Source organism: Acanthopagrus latus, chromosome 23 (assembly GCF_904848185.1).
Source record: "Acanthopagrus latus isolate v.2019 chromosome 23, fAcaLat1.1, whole genome shotgun sequence".
In the NCBI taxonomy this organism is placed as follows: domain Eukaryota; kingdom Metazoa; phylum Chordata; class Actinopteri; order Spariformes; family Sparidae; genus Acanthopagrus; species Acanthopagrus latus.
The window spans coordinates 794,713-808,257 of record NC_051061.1 but is presented as its reverse complement, the minus strand read 5'-3'; the positions used below and the strand labels follow the sequence as shown (position 1 = coordinate 808,257).

Sequence of the window (13,545 nt, the reverse complement as noted above, 5' to 3'; positions counted from 1 at the left end):
ATGATGGAGTGCAAAAAATTAACAGCAGTTGTTATTGTTTTGTATTGTATTGTTTTAAACATAGATTTTAAATACAGATAATAAATATGGAATAAATATGGTGTTAAGAAAATTGACCAAAAACAGAGGTGCTTTTCTGCAAAAACAGAAGTGACCTTTGTGCAGGCATACTGCACAGTGCAGATGAGGACTACTGGGAGCAGTGCTGGTTGTGCAGTCTGACAGCAGCAGGTAGGAAGGACCTGCGATACCTCTCCTTCACACACTTAGGGTGTATCAGTCAGTTGCTGAAGGAGCTGCCCAGTGCTGAGATAGTGTCCTGCAGGGGGTGGGACTCCTGCACCAGCAGCGATGACAGCTCCCTTGCAAAGGAGGAGCTGAAGTACCTAGGCCATGTGCTGGGCTGGGGGGGTGATCCGTCCACAGAAAGACGAAGTTCAGGTGGTGCTGAACTGTCAAGAAGGATGTCTGGTCATTCCTGGGACTGGTAATTTGGTACCACCGGTTTGTGCTGGACTTTGCCTGTCAAGTGGCACCTTTGTCAGACATGACCCGGAAATCGGGCTCCTCCCAGGTCCAGTGGGGGGAGGAGCAGGAGCAGGCATTCTTGGACTTGAAGGGGGCACTCTGCAAGAGCCCTGATTTTGGAGAGCACTTCACTGTCCAGACTGATGCCTCTGGTGTTGGTCTTGGGGCAGTGCTACTCCAATGTGAGGGGGACAACAAGAAGCCTGTGGCTTATATTAGCTGCAAGCTAATATGTCTAATGTCAGGTGTTGGCCATTATGGTTTTGGTGGTCCCTCGTTAGTGGTTTGCCCCAATTGGGCTTAGCAGGCAGCCATATTTAAGGGAGCTTCACTCAGCTCTCTGGAGCTCTGTGTGGAAGTAGCCTGGTGTGAGGCTATGTTTCTGCCATTTTGTTTGCCTTGCTTTGTCCACTGAATATGTGTGTATTTTTATTGGTTTTTTTTGGTTTTTTTTGTAAAATAAAAAGCCTGTTCTTTTGGCACCTGATGCTTTACTGGTGCACCTGAGTCTGGCTTGCCCTGATCCCCTTTATGTTGGGAGGCCGCTTCTGTCCCTCACACACCTTTATAGTTCCTCCATTGCTGAAGTTGGGTGGTCTGCCAGCAGGTGAGTCAGCAGATTTGAGACTTTGCCACTGATGGTGTAGAACCAAAAATGCTTCAGCACACTACTCAGATCTTTGGGTGTCATTACTGTCCGCTCAAGATGGCTCTGCTTGTATTGATTTTTGTAGCAAAACAATAAGGTTATGGATTGGTCATTAGGGCCACACATAAAACTGCTGCTGGATCCCAAGGCAAACTACAAGAAACCTATTAAAGCACTTCGGGATATTTGTATATGAATATATGTATATTTTCACCCCACATTTAGACATATTAAGTGATGGCCCTACTGGTCAAGAGTATAGTGAAAAAGTCAGCATAGAGAGAAGGTCAGAGGCGGATGGTCAGGATTTCAGCTAAGAGTCAGTTGTTCATTTCCAGTGTGAACCGAGGCTGAATCCAAATGTCCACCCTCTGGACAAGCAGACCTTTTTTAACTGCTCCTCACCCCGACAAACTCCTCAGAGTTGTACCCTGGCTCAGTTTACTGCTCTTGTGTTCAACAAATGAGTATAATGCAATGAATCATCTAATTATTATTTATTTTTACTTACTACTCCTAACTTTAATAATGGAAAACATACAGAACAGATGTGACGTGGTGGACAGAAATGTTGCTGAAATTGTCTGTTGTGTTGACTGCAGGGTTCAGTGTGATAGTGGGATAGGAGCAGTCTGTCAGCCAGCTAGCGAGGTAGTTAGCCGGCTAGATGGCTAATGAAGGTGATGTAGCTTGAACTGTCCGTCTCTTCACTGGATGATGGATCCTGAAATTCTTGCTAATGTAGTACACATCTGGGAAATCGTTGTATAAACACAATTCACAGACTCAATTTAAAATCATAATTTCTACGATTAGTACATCAGCATGGGTCTCTGAACTGTTTACTGGTGGGGCGCTCCACATATTTGTTGAGTATAACTTGACAGAAATGAAAGAGCAGCGTATCCATGGTAACCAGAGACTGTCCTACAGCTGCCGAAGTGACTGCCCAATCAGAAAATATGATGCTGACTGCGACATAGTAAAAGTGTTGAGCAACACAATTTTCTTTTTTTGAAAAACATTTTTTGGCTTTATTTGATAGTTCAGCTGAAGAAGTGACAGGAAACAGGAAACATGATGAGAGAAAGGGGGAATGTCACGTAGCAAAGTCAAACCCTGGTCCACTGCAGCAAGGCCAAAGCCTCTGTACATGGGGACGCCTGCTCTACCCACTGAGCTAAAGGGCGTCCCACAGCAACAACATTTTCTGTCTAAAAATATGTCACTATTGTCGAGTTTCAGAAGTGTGGAGAACCCTCTCATACATCAGGCTTCGGTTCCAAATCTCAGGAAACATTCTCAGCCTCGAGGAATGATTCAGGTAGGGCATTGCAGAACAGAGAGCTCTGTCCCGCACACACACACACACACACACACTGACAGGCCAAGTTATGAAGAAGCTTGTAGGTGAGGAATATGTAATGATATACTGTATAACTGACAATTGCAGTTTTACTTATTATATATTGTTCTTTATATACACTCAAGATTAGAACTTTCTTTATAGTATGTTGATTGAAGAACATTTTCTTGCAATGGAGTACTTTTACTTAACTGAAGGATGTGAGGACAGACACTGTGACAGGACTTGCAGTTTTTACCCATTGCTTGAACACTATAGACACATGGTTAAACCAAAGTAACATAACTTGAAGCAGTTGTTACTATATCTTAAACAAAGTGTAACCATACCTTAAACAAATGCACTGCTTTGCGCTTTAGTTGCAATTCTGTAACACACTTGTTCCTTTCTGCGACACACTTGCTCCTGCACACTACACACTATTTCATACATAAGACACTGGGAAAACACATCTATTCAAAATACAGCACACATTGGTTAACTGAAAATACTTAGACACACACCTGAAAATAATTACTTACAAATCTGAAAACCAATCAGCCAACTACAAAAAAGCCTTAATTAAGCAATATTGAGAACTTTGCTGTACAGGACAGACTAGAGCAGCGTAAGTTTGTTGTAGTCTGGGATAATTTTAGTTTCCATCGTGCTGCTCTGGTCCAGAACTGGTTCATCAACTGTGATCAATTTGAAGTTGTGTACTTGCCCCCTTACTCCCCAGTTCTAAATTCAGTTAAGTAATTTTTTTTTCCGCTTGGAGATGGCGCGTATATGACTGCCACCACCTGCCCGTATGCCTCTTCTGCAGGCAATGGAACAGGCCTACAGAGACACTGAGGAGAGGTCAATCCAGGGATGGGGGATATTAGCGAGAGAAGACATTGCTTGCGATGTTGATAAGATCCTGTGGCCAGACCCCAACAGACGGCATGATCCATAAGCCCACTTGTGTACAATTGTGTTTTTCTGTTTACAGTAGTGTATTGTTTGTTTTATTTTTGCTTTAACTGAATTTACTGTACTGTAAAATACACTACTGTAATGTAATGATTCTGAATTGAGCATTTCATTTTTTGGTTGTTGCCTTCTGCGGAACTGAATCAAAACAGTGAAAACGAAAGACTGCAGTGTTTTACACAAAGTAGACTAGTGCGTTGCTGCTGATCTGAAAGTGTATTCACATGATGCAAGTGGGTATCATTTTGTCATTTTGACAAAGGATTGTTAGGTTTTGATGTAGATGTGAATGATTTATTTCCCAGTGTTGTGTCTTATTTGCTTGTGAGTTTTGACACAATGAGCCAAGTTTTGCAAAACGTGTTCAAGCAATGGGCAGAAGCTGTAAACCTGCCTAGGCAAGTCCTGTTGGATTTTTAAGTCCAGCTTCTCCCACTCAGCCATCAGCACTCTCCAGCATCCAAATCTCTGTATTTTGTTGTTGATACAATCTATTATTACTTGAGAGAACGATCTGACATCAGGACTCAATCATGATTGTGTGAGGCCAACAGAGCCCTGCAGCAACAGAGATAACAGTAACGTGAGAAGAGAAAGAATGTGTGTGTGTGTGTGTGTGTGTGTGTGTGTGTGATTGGTTGGTTTGGGGTTCATGCCTATGTTTGGGAGGACTTCATCGACTTCTTTTCTTGTTTAGCCTGTTTTGATTCTGACATCTGATGCTTGTTTAAAAATCTCTCCCTCAGCAGCCAGCACATGGTCAAAATCAACAAGCTTGTGTGTGTGTGTGTGTGTGTGTGTGTGTGTGTGTGTGTGTGTGTGTGTGTGTGTGTGTGTGTGCGCGTGTGTGTGTGCTAGAATTTGATGTGTGTGATTTGCTTCTGGTACACGCCCTGGCCCGACTGTGTGCGTGCATGCTTGTGTTTCTCCACGTGCACATTCACATGCATACCTTGTCTGAAGCCTGAGCAGCCCCTCAAAGAAAGAAGCCATTTTAAAATCAGCAACATCTGATCAGAAGTATAACTGTGAATGAAGTCAGACAAGCGCAGGACTTTTACAACTGTGTTGATCAACCTACAGCATTACTTTAGACATTGATGATCCCTCCCACGCATCGACATGCAGACTAGACATACAGGTTTTTCAGCCTCACTGATTTGCCTTTTGCTTGTGATTTCAAAAGCAATGGCACAGTCAGAGGACAACATGGAGGAAACGGCAGCAGCTTCTGAGGTGAGACACACAACGGATTTTCAGTAGTTTTTGCTTGAGAAGATTGATGTGTAGAATTAGCTGTCTCATGACATTCACCAGGAAAATGCATATATAAATTAGGTATATGTAAGGGAAATTCTCCTTGTTTAGGTAGAGAGCTGCCAATTCTCCACAGAATTTTAGACTCAGCATGATGAATCAGATCTCTTTAATACATGCAGCTTAGAGAGAAGATCCAGAGTGCTCTATGCAGTCCTTTAAATGTTTCCGACTTAAATACAACAGAGTGGGGGTCACATAATTTTACGACAATTGTTAATCATTTCTTCGCAAAAAAGATGACCCCTTATGTTTGTGTGATCATGCCTTGCCCGGGACATTGGCCATTTGCTGTTTTATTTTAATATAAATGTCATCCTATCTAACCTTCCTGTAAATGACTCAGGCAGAGAGAATTGCCCCTCATATGACTTCCTGACCTGTTCTTATACTAAGAAACTTCCATACCTTAGGTGAAGAGGAATCTCCCCTCCTCTCACATCCTATTTTCTGCCATACATTGATTACTGAATTCAAAACTATTTAATTTCCCACATCCTGCTTCTCTATGTGACTGTTTGCATGTCAGGTGCTACAGAAGCATAGTGACAGAAGATTGAACAAAAAACATATCATTTGTAATTTGACTGTCATGGCAACAAGTAAGGATAGTTGTCTTTTATTGCTCCTAGTGGGAATGTAGATAAAACAAACACTGTACTGTATGTAGATTTAAACAAACACTGTACTTAGCCATTATAGGCAGTACAGTGACATTCTTGTCCTTGTTTTTTTGTTGGACTTATTTACTAATCACGTATTTCAGTGACACTTCATTTTACAGGTCCACTAATTTCATAGTAAGTAGCTGGTCATTACCAAGTAAGGTATTTGAATACTTTGGATACAGAATGTATTGAAAATAACCCACCACCATTTAGTGAATAGATGTAAGTCAGTACACTGAGGTAAGGGGAAGTTAGACAGAAACGTATATATATATATATATATATATATATATATATATATATATATATATATATATATATATATATATATATATATATATATATATATATACTTATTATACATTTATTGTTCACTGTTATTATTTCCCGTGGACTCTAATTTTGTTAGCTGTCATTGACTCTGTCCAGAAAGCTGTCCATTGGTCCCAGTCTCTGTGTGCTGGTGAACAACAATATGTCCATCAGAGGAAACAAGTGGTGCTGAAGACACTCAGCAGCCTGGGAATCAACTGTACTGCAGTAAGAAATGAACCTGTCACACTTCAGGACAAGCTATGTCTTTGTCTCCTGTACATGTATATAATGATGTGATGGCCTCTCTACCAAAGTCTGTTTCCTCTATGGCTTCTATGAGCACTTTTGTGAGGCTTTAGAGACCCATCAGGAACAGAGTGGATTTAAGTGGTTCTTCATCATTTAAAGCTGCTGTAAGTGATTTTGTTCAAATCAAAATTTAAAAGTATTAAATAGCTCTGTATTCCAACTGAATCTCTGTAGAACAAATGTTGGCAATTCATGTTTCTGCAAAGCACAGAAAATTATAAGGGGCCATCAAGGATATTATTCAGAATTACCTCTCACTTGCACATGTGACATGCTTGCACACACACTACTGAAACACTCTTAGGACACTGCAGGGTGTCCACTAACCCCTGATATATGGACACTTACCAAGTAGTTCCAGTCAAATTGTCTGTTCATTTCTCTAAATTAATGCACTAGCTGGCCTATCCACATGAAAACAAATCTGAATATATTACTTCCAACACTGAGTGCAGTACATCAGTCCTTTAGTGCCTTATCCTCTGAACACCACAGGGTGGCGACAGTAACACACAAACTGCAGAAAGTACACTTCTCCTCTAAAGCGAATAATCTCACATCCCGTTTGCTGCTTAACTCTCTACTTCAGGCTACGGCCACAGTAACGTCACACAAGGCCGATCATATGTTAGTTAAAATCTTGATATTGATTTGGTGACAATGACATGACTGGTTAGCTAGCTAGTCTTCTTGTGCAACATACTGTCAAATTATATTCAATATTTGTCAACTGTACGCACCGTCATTGACTTTGAATCTTGCTAGCATAGCGTTAGCTTTCTGGCTCATCGCTGAGCGGACTAGAATATCTCCCATTGCCAAGTTGTATCTAAGGTCCGTCCTGTTTACTGGAGGAGTGAACAACGTTTCCGTTGGATAAAAACCTTATGGGAGGTTAACGATTGTTCCAGGTATTAGTCAAACCCACAGGCATTACCATGGAAAGTTAGTTATGACTTGTAAAAAAATGTTATATTTTATAATTATAAAACTCATTAAAATATAAATTAATGGTATAAATTTATTTTCTTTGGCAAGTAACCATGGTATAAGCAGAATAATGCCCTTCAAGGTGTCCATAATCAGGAATTAATGGACTTCGCGGAGGCAAGGTTCTTAGGCCTCTGCGTCATCCATTTATTCCTGATTATGGACACCTCATCGTTTCACTCTCTTGTATGTATGAGAGCGTTTTAGTAGTGTGTGTGAGAACATTTCACTTATATGTGTAAGAGTAGGGGTGTCACGATTCTCCAAATCCTCAATTCGATTCAATTTTCGATTCTAAAATCACGGTTCGATGCAACTCTCAATTTTTACATTCTTTTTTTTTTTTAAATCGCAGGTTGCTATGCCATTTTTAGACTAGACTTTTATGCAATATAATATCTGACCTTTGTTCGCCACACTACTGTCAAATTTTAAACATTTATTAACAACATAATGTAACAATAACTTATATCTTCAGTCAATTGGAAACTTAAACAAAATAACCTGCCATCTAGTTTCTGCAGAGCTTGCAAACTGTGGCTTTTTTGTCAGCATAACTCAGTGGAAATCCAAAATACTTCCACACCTGCGACTTCAGTGAAAGAGGAGGGGGTTCAAGTTCTGTCCATGGGTCTCCAGTTGCCCAGCATCAACGATCCCATTTTTTAAATTTGAAGTTCGATATTGTGACTTAATTTCGGTCGATTTCGATTTAAAATCGAAATGTGAGTGTGTGAGTTAATAATTTTTCAGTTGTTCATGTGAGATTGTTTCAGTAGTGTGTGTAAGAGCATTTCATATGTGTGTGTGAGAGGTAATTCTGAATAATGTCCCTGACGGCCCCTAATGGAAAATGTCTTCACGTTACTACGTTTCAGAAAGAACTTTCAATTTCATGTTGTGCATGTGGGCTGGATAGGTTCAGGCACTACTAGTAAAAGGGTTAGGATCATGTTTTGGCTTTAAATACCTGCTTTGGTCACCACAAACACAGCTGGAGATGTCAAGAGGTCTACTTCAACATATCAGGTGGCTCCACTCTTACAAATGTTGAGATGCAGATGCAGTCACCAGCTCTGCAGCCTTTTTGCATCAATGTAATTCCACCACCATCTCCTCCTCCTCCCAATAAGACAGTCGAATCATAAACATGTAATATAAACATATCATAAGATTTATAGTATGTATGTATTGTGAGACGTGCCAATATGGTTCCAATGACAAGTATAAATGTGAACAAACTGGAGTTTTACAGAAACAATTGCTGCCATTTCAGTCTTGCCATAGGGCTGGTTTGGTGAGTTTTTAAAAAATTACTCTTTGGGAATGTTGGAGGGTTGACAGGTAATGAGCAGGAGAGACCAACAAAGGTCCATGGTTGAATTCGAACCAGGGACTTGACATTTATTTTTGGTGTTTTAAACTCTGAGCCACTTAAGTCCACCAGCCATACCAACTTATGTATTAGTGTCAAAAACAGCAGAGAGCCTCAAGCCAATGAGGACTGTGACAACTGTTACTACTACTATTATTATTACTACTATTTCAAATAAAATCAATAGCAAAAGTTGTTACTATCAAAAAGCTTTTTAAAGATTATTAACAAATACATTGTCTTATATCTGACAATCCAAGACAATTAGCTTGGCCTGGCCTATCAAATTTAGCATCTCTCTGTCATCTTTCCAACCAGGATTTGGCTCCCCACATTGCTCTGTTGGGATCAGGTGGAGGTCAGAGGGCAGCCGTGGGTCTGGTGGGTTCCCTCTATCAGATGGAAAAAGAAGGTCTGTTGGGCACCCTGCTCTACCTGGGAGGAGTTTCCGGCTCAACATGGTAACAATGCTCACAGTTAACACACATGAGCATGAGTTTGTGTATGAATGATTAAATAACTCCCTCAACAGCTACCAGACAGGTGCATTTGGAAAATAGACTATTGGTGACTAATAAGGATTGAATTGTACAATATTAGTGTTAGGGTTGGGTGGTTCTCCAGTTTTGCTGGTCAGGTAAACAAGCCTCAACTGGTTTGATTTCGCGCCAAGTGAACTTGCATTTTTCAGGTGTAAGGTCAGTTGAAAAGAACTAGCAGCATGTGACTAGTTAATAGGTGCCCCTGGGGTAGCCGATTAGCTCAGCTCCTTATTACTTGTTATCAAGGGTGTAGGTTCAATTTTTAAATAGCCATCACAGTTTTATAGCCTTTGTTGAGGTTTCACCTGTAACTCCACCTGGCCTCTCCCTGAACTCGGCCTACAACCAGGCAAGATTGCTGCAGCACCCTAATGAAATAACACATGATGCCAGCCTGACATTAACTTTGTCAGATGCATTACCTACCCTACATAAGCAGTCAAACATATGCAGTAAAACATTTACTGTAGCACCATGTCAAATTTACCTGTGGCCCTGAATCTTCCCTATATGAGCAACAACCTGGACAGGGTTCCTTTGTCACCTGATGAATAAAATATTGATGCTATGAGCAGTGACACAGAACAACTCAAATCTCAAAGAAGATCAGTAGTATTTACTAGGCCTCAGTGTTGGGCACCTTACTTTTACAAAGTTATTAGTTAGTTACTAGTTACTTCTCCCAAAATGTAACTGAGTTAGTAACTGAATTACTCCACTAGAAAAGTAACTTGTTACCAGGGAAAGTAACTATTGCGTTGCGTTGTACGGCGTGGCTCTGTTTCCTTCTTTGTTAGCGGACCTCACATTAGTCACACCTGGCCTGCTATCATCACCAACAGTGTCAACAACAGTGTTTTAGGCCACTAGTGTTGTAGAAGCATGTGCTTCATTGGTTATGAATGCAGGAGACCATTACAACTTTAAAAGAGTCACAAGACCTTGATTTTATAATGAACGTGGATTGCATCATCTAAAGTGCGTGACATCAACTGCCGCACCCCAGAGTGGAGAGCAGCTGGAAAAACGGGAGAAAAATTCTCTTCAGCTTGATTTGGATCCCACATCTTTTACTCCACGTAGACAATATATGCCTAGAAATGTAGGAAATCTTGTTGGCTTTCAGCTGGTGGTCTTATGTCAGATGTAGGACTTCCAGTTTTGGATTTAGAAGCCCGAGAGCGACAAGAGCTCAAGCAGCTCCCCCATAAGCCGCAATGTTAATTTTGAGCCTAAATTTCTGGAGGAGAGCAGACGGTATCCATTTTGTCTCTTGCCCTAATTTTGCACTTTACAGAAATATAAGTGGCATGACTGCGTTCAGCAATGTCTCCTGTTACTCAACATATAAATATCTTGGCGATAACCATTACACTTTTTTCAAAAAGTGGGGACATTTTCAACTTTGGCTCTGCTCCTGCTCCAGCATATGTGCAGCCATTTTAAGCTCTTTCAGCCTTAAACTTTTCACCTTTTCAACCTTTTTTCACCTCTTTAAGCTCTTTCTCTACAGCTTTTTGGCCTTTTTAGATATTCATCTTTCTGCCTTTTCAACTCCTTCAAACATTCAACTTCATGTTCAGCAATCAAAGTGTTCAACTTTTTAAACTCTTTCAGCCCCCTTTCAGCCCTCTTTAGTGTTTCTGCCTTGTCAGCTTCTTAAAATAATCATCTTTCTGCCTTTTCAGCTCCTCAAAACATTCAGCTTTATGTTCTGCTATCAAAATGTTCACCATTTTAAGCTCTTTCAGCTGTCTTACTTTCTAACTTTTTAAAATATTCATCCTTCTGCCTTTTCAGCTTTTTCCATACATTCAGTTATATGAGCAGCTAAAGAAACTGTTCAGCTATCAAAATGTTTATCTTGAACTTTTTATGCTCTCCCAGCCCTCTTACTCCCCTGCCTTTTCAGATGTTAATCTTTCTGCCTTTTCAGCTCCTTCAAACATTCAGCTTGATGTTTAGCTACCAAAATGTTCAATTTTTTCAGTCTTTTCAGCCTTTTCAGATATTAATCTTTCTGCCATTTCAGCTCCTTCAAATATTCAGCTTTATATTCAGCTAGAGAAACTATTCAGCTATCAAACCATTCACCTCTTCAAGCTCTTTCAGCCCTCTTCTGCTTTTCTGCCTTGTCAGCTTTTTAAAATATGAATCTTTCTGCCTTTTCAGCTCCTTAAAGCATTCAGCTTTATGTTCAGCTAGAGAAACTGTTTAGCTATCAAAATGTTCAACTTCTTATGCTCTCTCAGCCCTCTTAGTCATCTGCCTTTTCAACTCCTTCAAACATTCAACAGTTTGAAGCAATCAAAATGTTCAACTGTTTAAACTCTTTCAGCCCCCTTTCAGTCCTCTCCATCTTTTCTGCCTCGTCAGGTTCTTAAGATAGTCATCTTACTGCCTTTTCAGCTCCTTAAAACATTCAGCTTTATGTTCAGCTATCAAAATGTTCACCTTTTTAAGCTCTTTCAGGCTATAGATTTTGAGCTTTCAATTCTTTTGAGCTTCTTCAAAACATTCAACTTCATGTTCAGCTAGAGAAACTGTTGAGTTATCAAAATGTACAGCTTTGTTAGCCCATTCAACCCATTACTTTTAAGCCTTTCTGCCTTTTCAGCTTTTGAAAAATTCATCTTTTTCTGCAAATTCCCGACCATTCAACCTATAGTTTTATGCATTTTCGGCAGTACATTCAGCAGATTTCCGAAATGTCCTTCAGCCATACACACTGTATTTTCACAGGAAGTGCATATTTTTCTAGTTTTAGTTCTTATTATATCTTCCAGGTCAGAAAGTTTGGCCCTTAACTCCTTCAACATTTTTTCATGTATTCACTCCATTCAAACACAGAATAAGAACGCACAAAAACTTTTGGCTCGGTGGGCATTGAACTGACAGGAGCACCGATCAACTGCTGCAATAAGTCCCATTAGACTGAGAGGGAAAATATCTCGAGGCAGGCAAACATATCCACTTTTCTCAACTGCTCCACAAGACACATTTTTGACCACACACACAAAAAAATCAAAGTGCTCAAACATGCACGTGTAAGCATACACGTGTAAGCATATAACTGTTATCTTTTCATTCATTCAAGCCAGAAACTCCATTCAAATATTGAAATGTTCCCAATCATCGATATATTGAGATATATTGAATTTCTCAGTCCGACTCAGAGTATTTGATTCATTCTCACTGTAACATCTCTTCATACTCCATCAGCTGCTTTTCAACACAAATTCAAGTCCGCATTGCAGATTCGCTTAAAGCTTATATTCTATTTTTAATGCTTCATTCTCACCCAGCTATTAGGAAGTTTCATTCTTTTCAGACAAGACTTCAAATGAATTAAAGCCACCAATTCAGTTTGGCCTTAGTTTTTCAACAAATCCTACATTATTTCACAGTTTTTAGCTATTCTGGACATTATTCAAAGTTTTTACAGCCAGCAATCCGCATTTGGCTTCAGGTGGTCAACAGGGAGCATTCACAACCGCAACTTCTTCAGAACTTGTCTTCTCTAGTTAGATTAGAGTTGCTTAGAATGAATGTGGACAAACACTTCACTCTGCGACATAAAGTACAGTTCACATGTACGTTCTTGCCTTTTACCTCAAGCAGATTAAAGTAGTGTCTGTACTTCCACTTTGAAAACAACAACTTTCACTCCAGACTCGCCATTGCTGCAGCTTACCTCTGCTAGATTGTGTGTGTGAGTAGTTTCAGTTTATAAAGGGCCACATTTAATTTTCGGTAATGGTAACAGTGATTGAATTAGTAATCAGTCAGATTACCCGTTACTGAATAAAATAACACCGTTAGTAAAGCCATTTATTTTAACACCGTTATTCCCAGTTTCTACTGATGTCCACAAGAGAAAAGTTAATCATTTCTTCACCACTCATCATCAGTAATGAGTTGGTGCAGCTCATTTCCATGCTGTTTTTGTAGCAGCGTTTTTATCTGCTGCCCGTTTGCATTGTTGAAGTTACTGCATTACACTGTAAATACAAACTCAACACTTCCTGTATCCATTTGAAATTAAAAGCCCACTAGTGTTTCAGTAGATGGAAATGTTTTTTTTTCCAACAACGCTTTTACTGTGAAACATTTGCAGGAATGGAAGACTCATTTAATTGCAAGATTTACATAAGTAGGCAGCTTGAACACCTCCTCTGCCATCTGTTCTCATATCTCTCTATAAAAGCAAGGTATCTCTGTCTGTCTGTATGTGTATGTGTGCCTCGAATTCCACTCGCATTGTTAACCATAGCCACCATAGTCATGTGCGCACCAGAGCCAATCACTGCAGAGCTCACCCCCACGACATACCTTAAGAAACAAGTGGATTTATACCTGCAGTGGCGCGATCTGGACTGGAATTTTGCCGGCAGTTCGGTTCCATTCTGTGCATCTAAACTGACTGTTGTGAATTAATGAAACTAAATGAGTCCGGAGCGAGTCCGTTCGGGTCTGAGGAGATCTGGATACGCAAGGACAACCAACTGGAATCGGAATCTGTGTGTGTA

General features: G+C 40.1%; 1 protein-coding gene across 1 annotated transcript in view; it reads left to right on the top strand.

Moving 5' to 3' along the window:
• Positions 1 to 899: 899 nt before the first annotated feature.
• Positions 900 to 13,545, top strand: part of LOC119014505 (cytosolic phospholipase A2 gamma-like) — a 33,339-nt gene continuing 20,693 nt past the window's right edge. Inside the window, exons 1-5 of the mRNA XM_037089739.1 lie at positions 900 to 1,135; positions 2,423 to 2,501; positions 4,687 to 4,736; positions 5,915 to 6,025; positions 8,793 to 8,935. Of these exons, the coding sequence (XP_036945634.1) occupies positions 4,689 to 4,736; positions 5,915 to 6,025; positions 8,793 to 8,935 (302 nt within the window). The 5' untranslated portion in view covers positions 900 to 1,135; positions 2,423 to 2,501; positions 4,687 to 4,688. The remainder of the gene's footprint in view (positions 1,136 to 2,422; positions 2,502 to 4,686; positions 4,737 to 5,914; positions 6,026 to 8,792; positions 8,936 to 13,545) is intronic.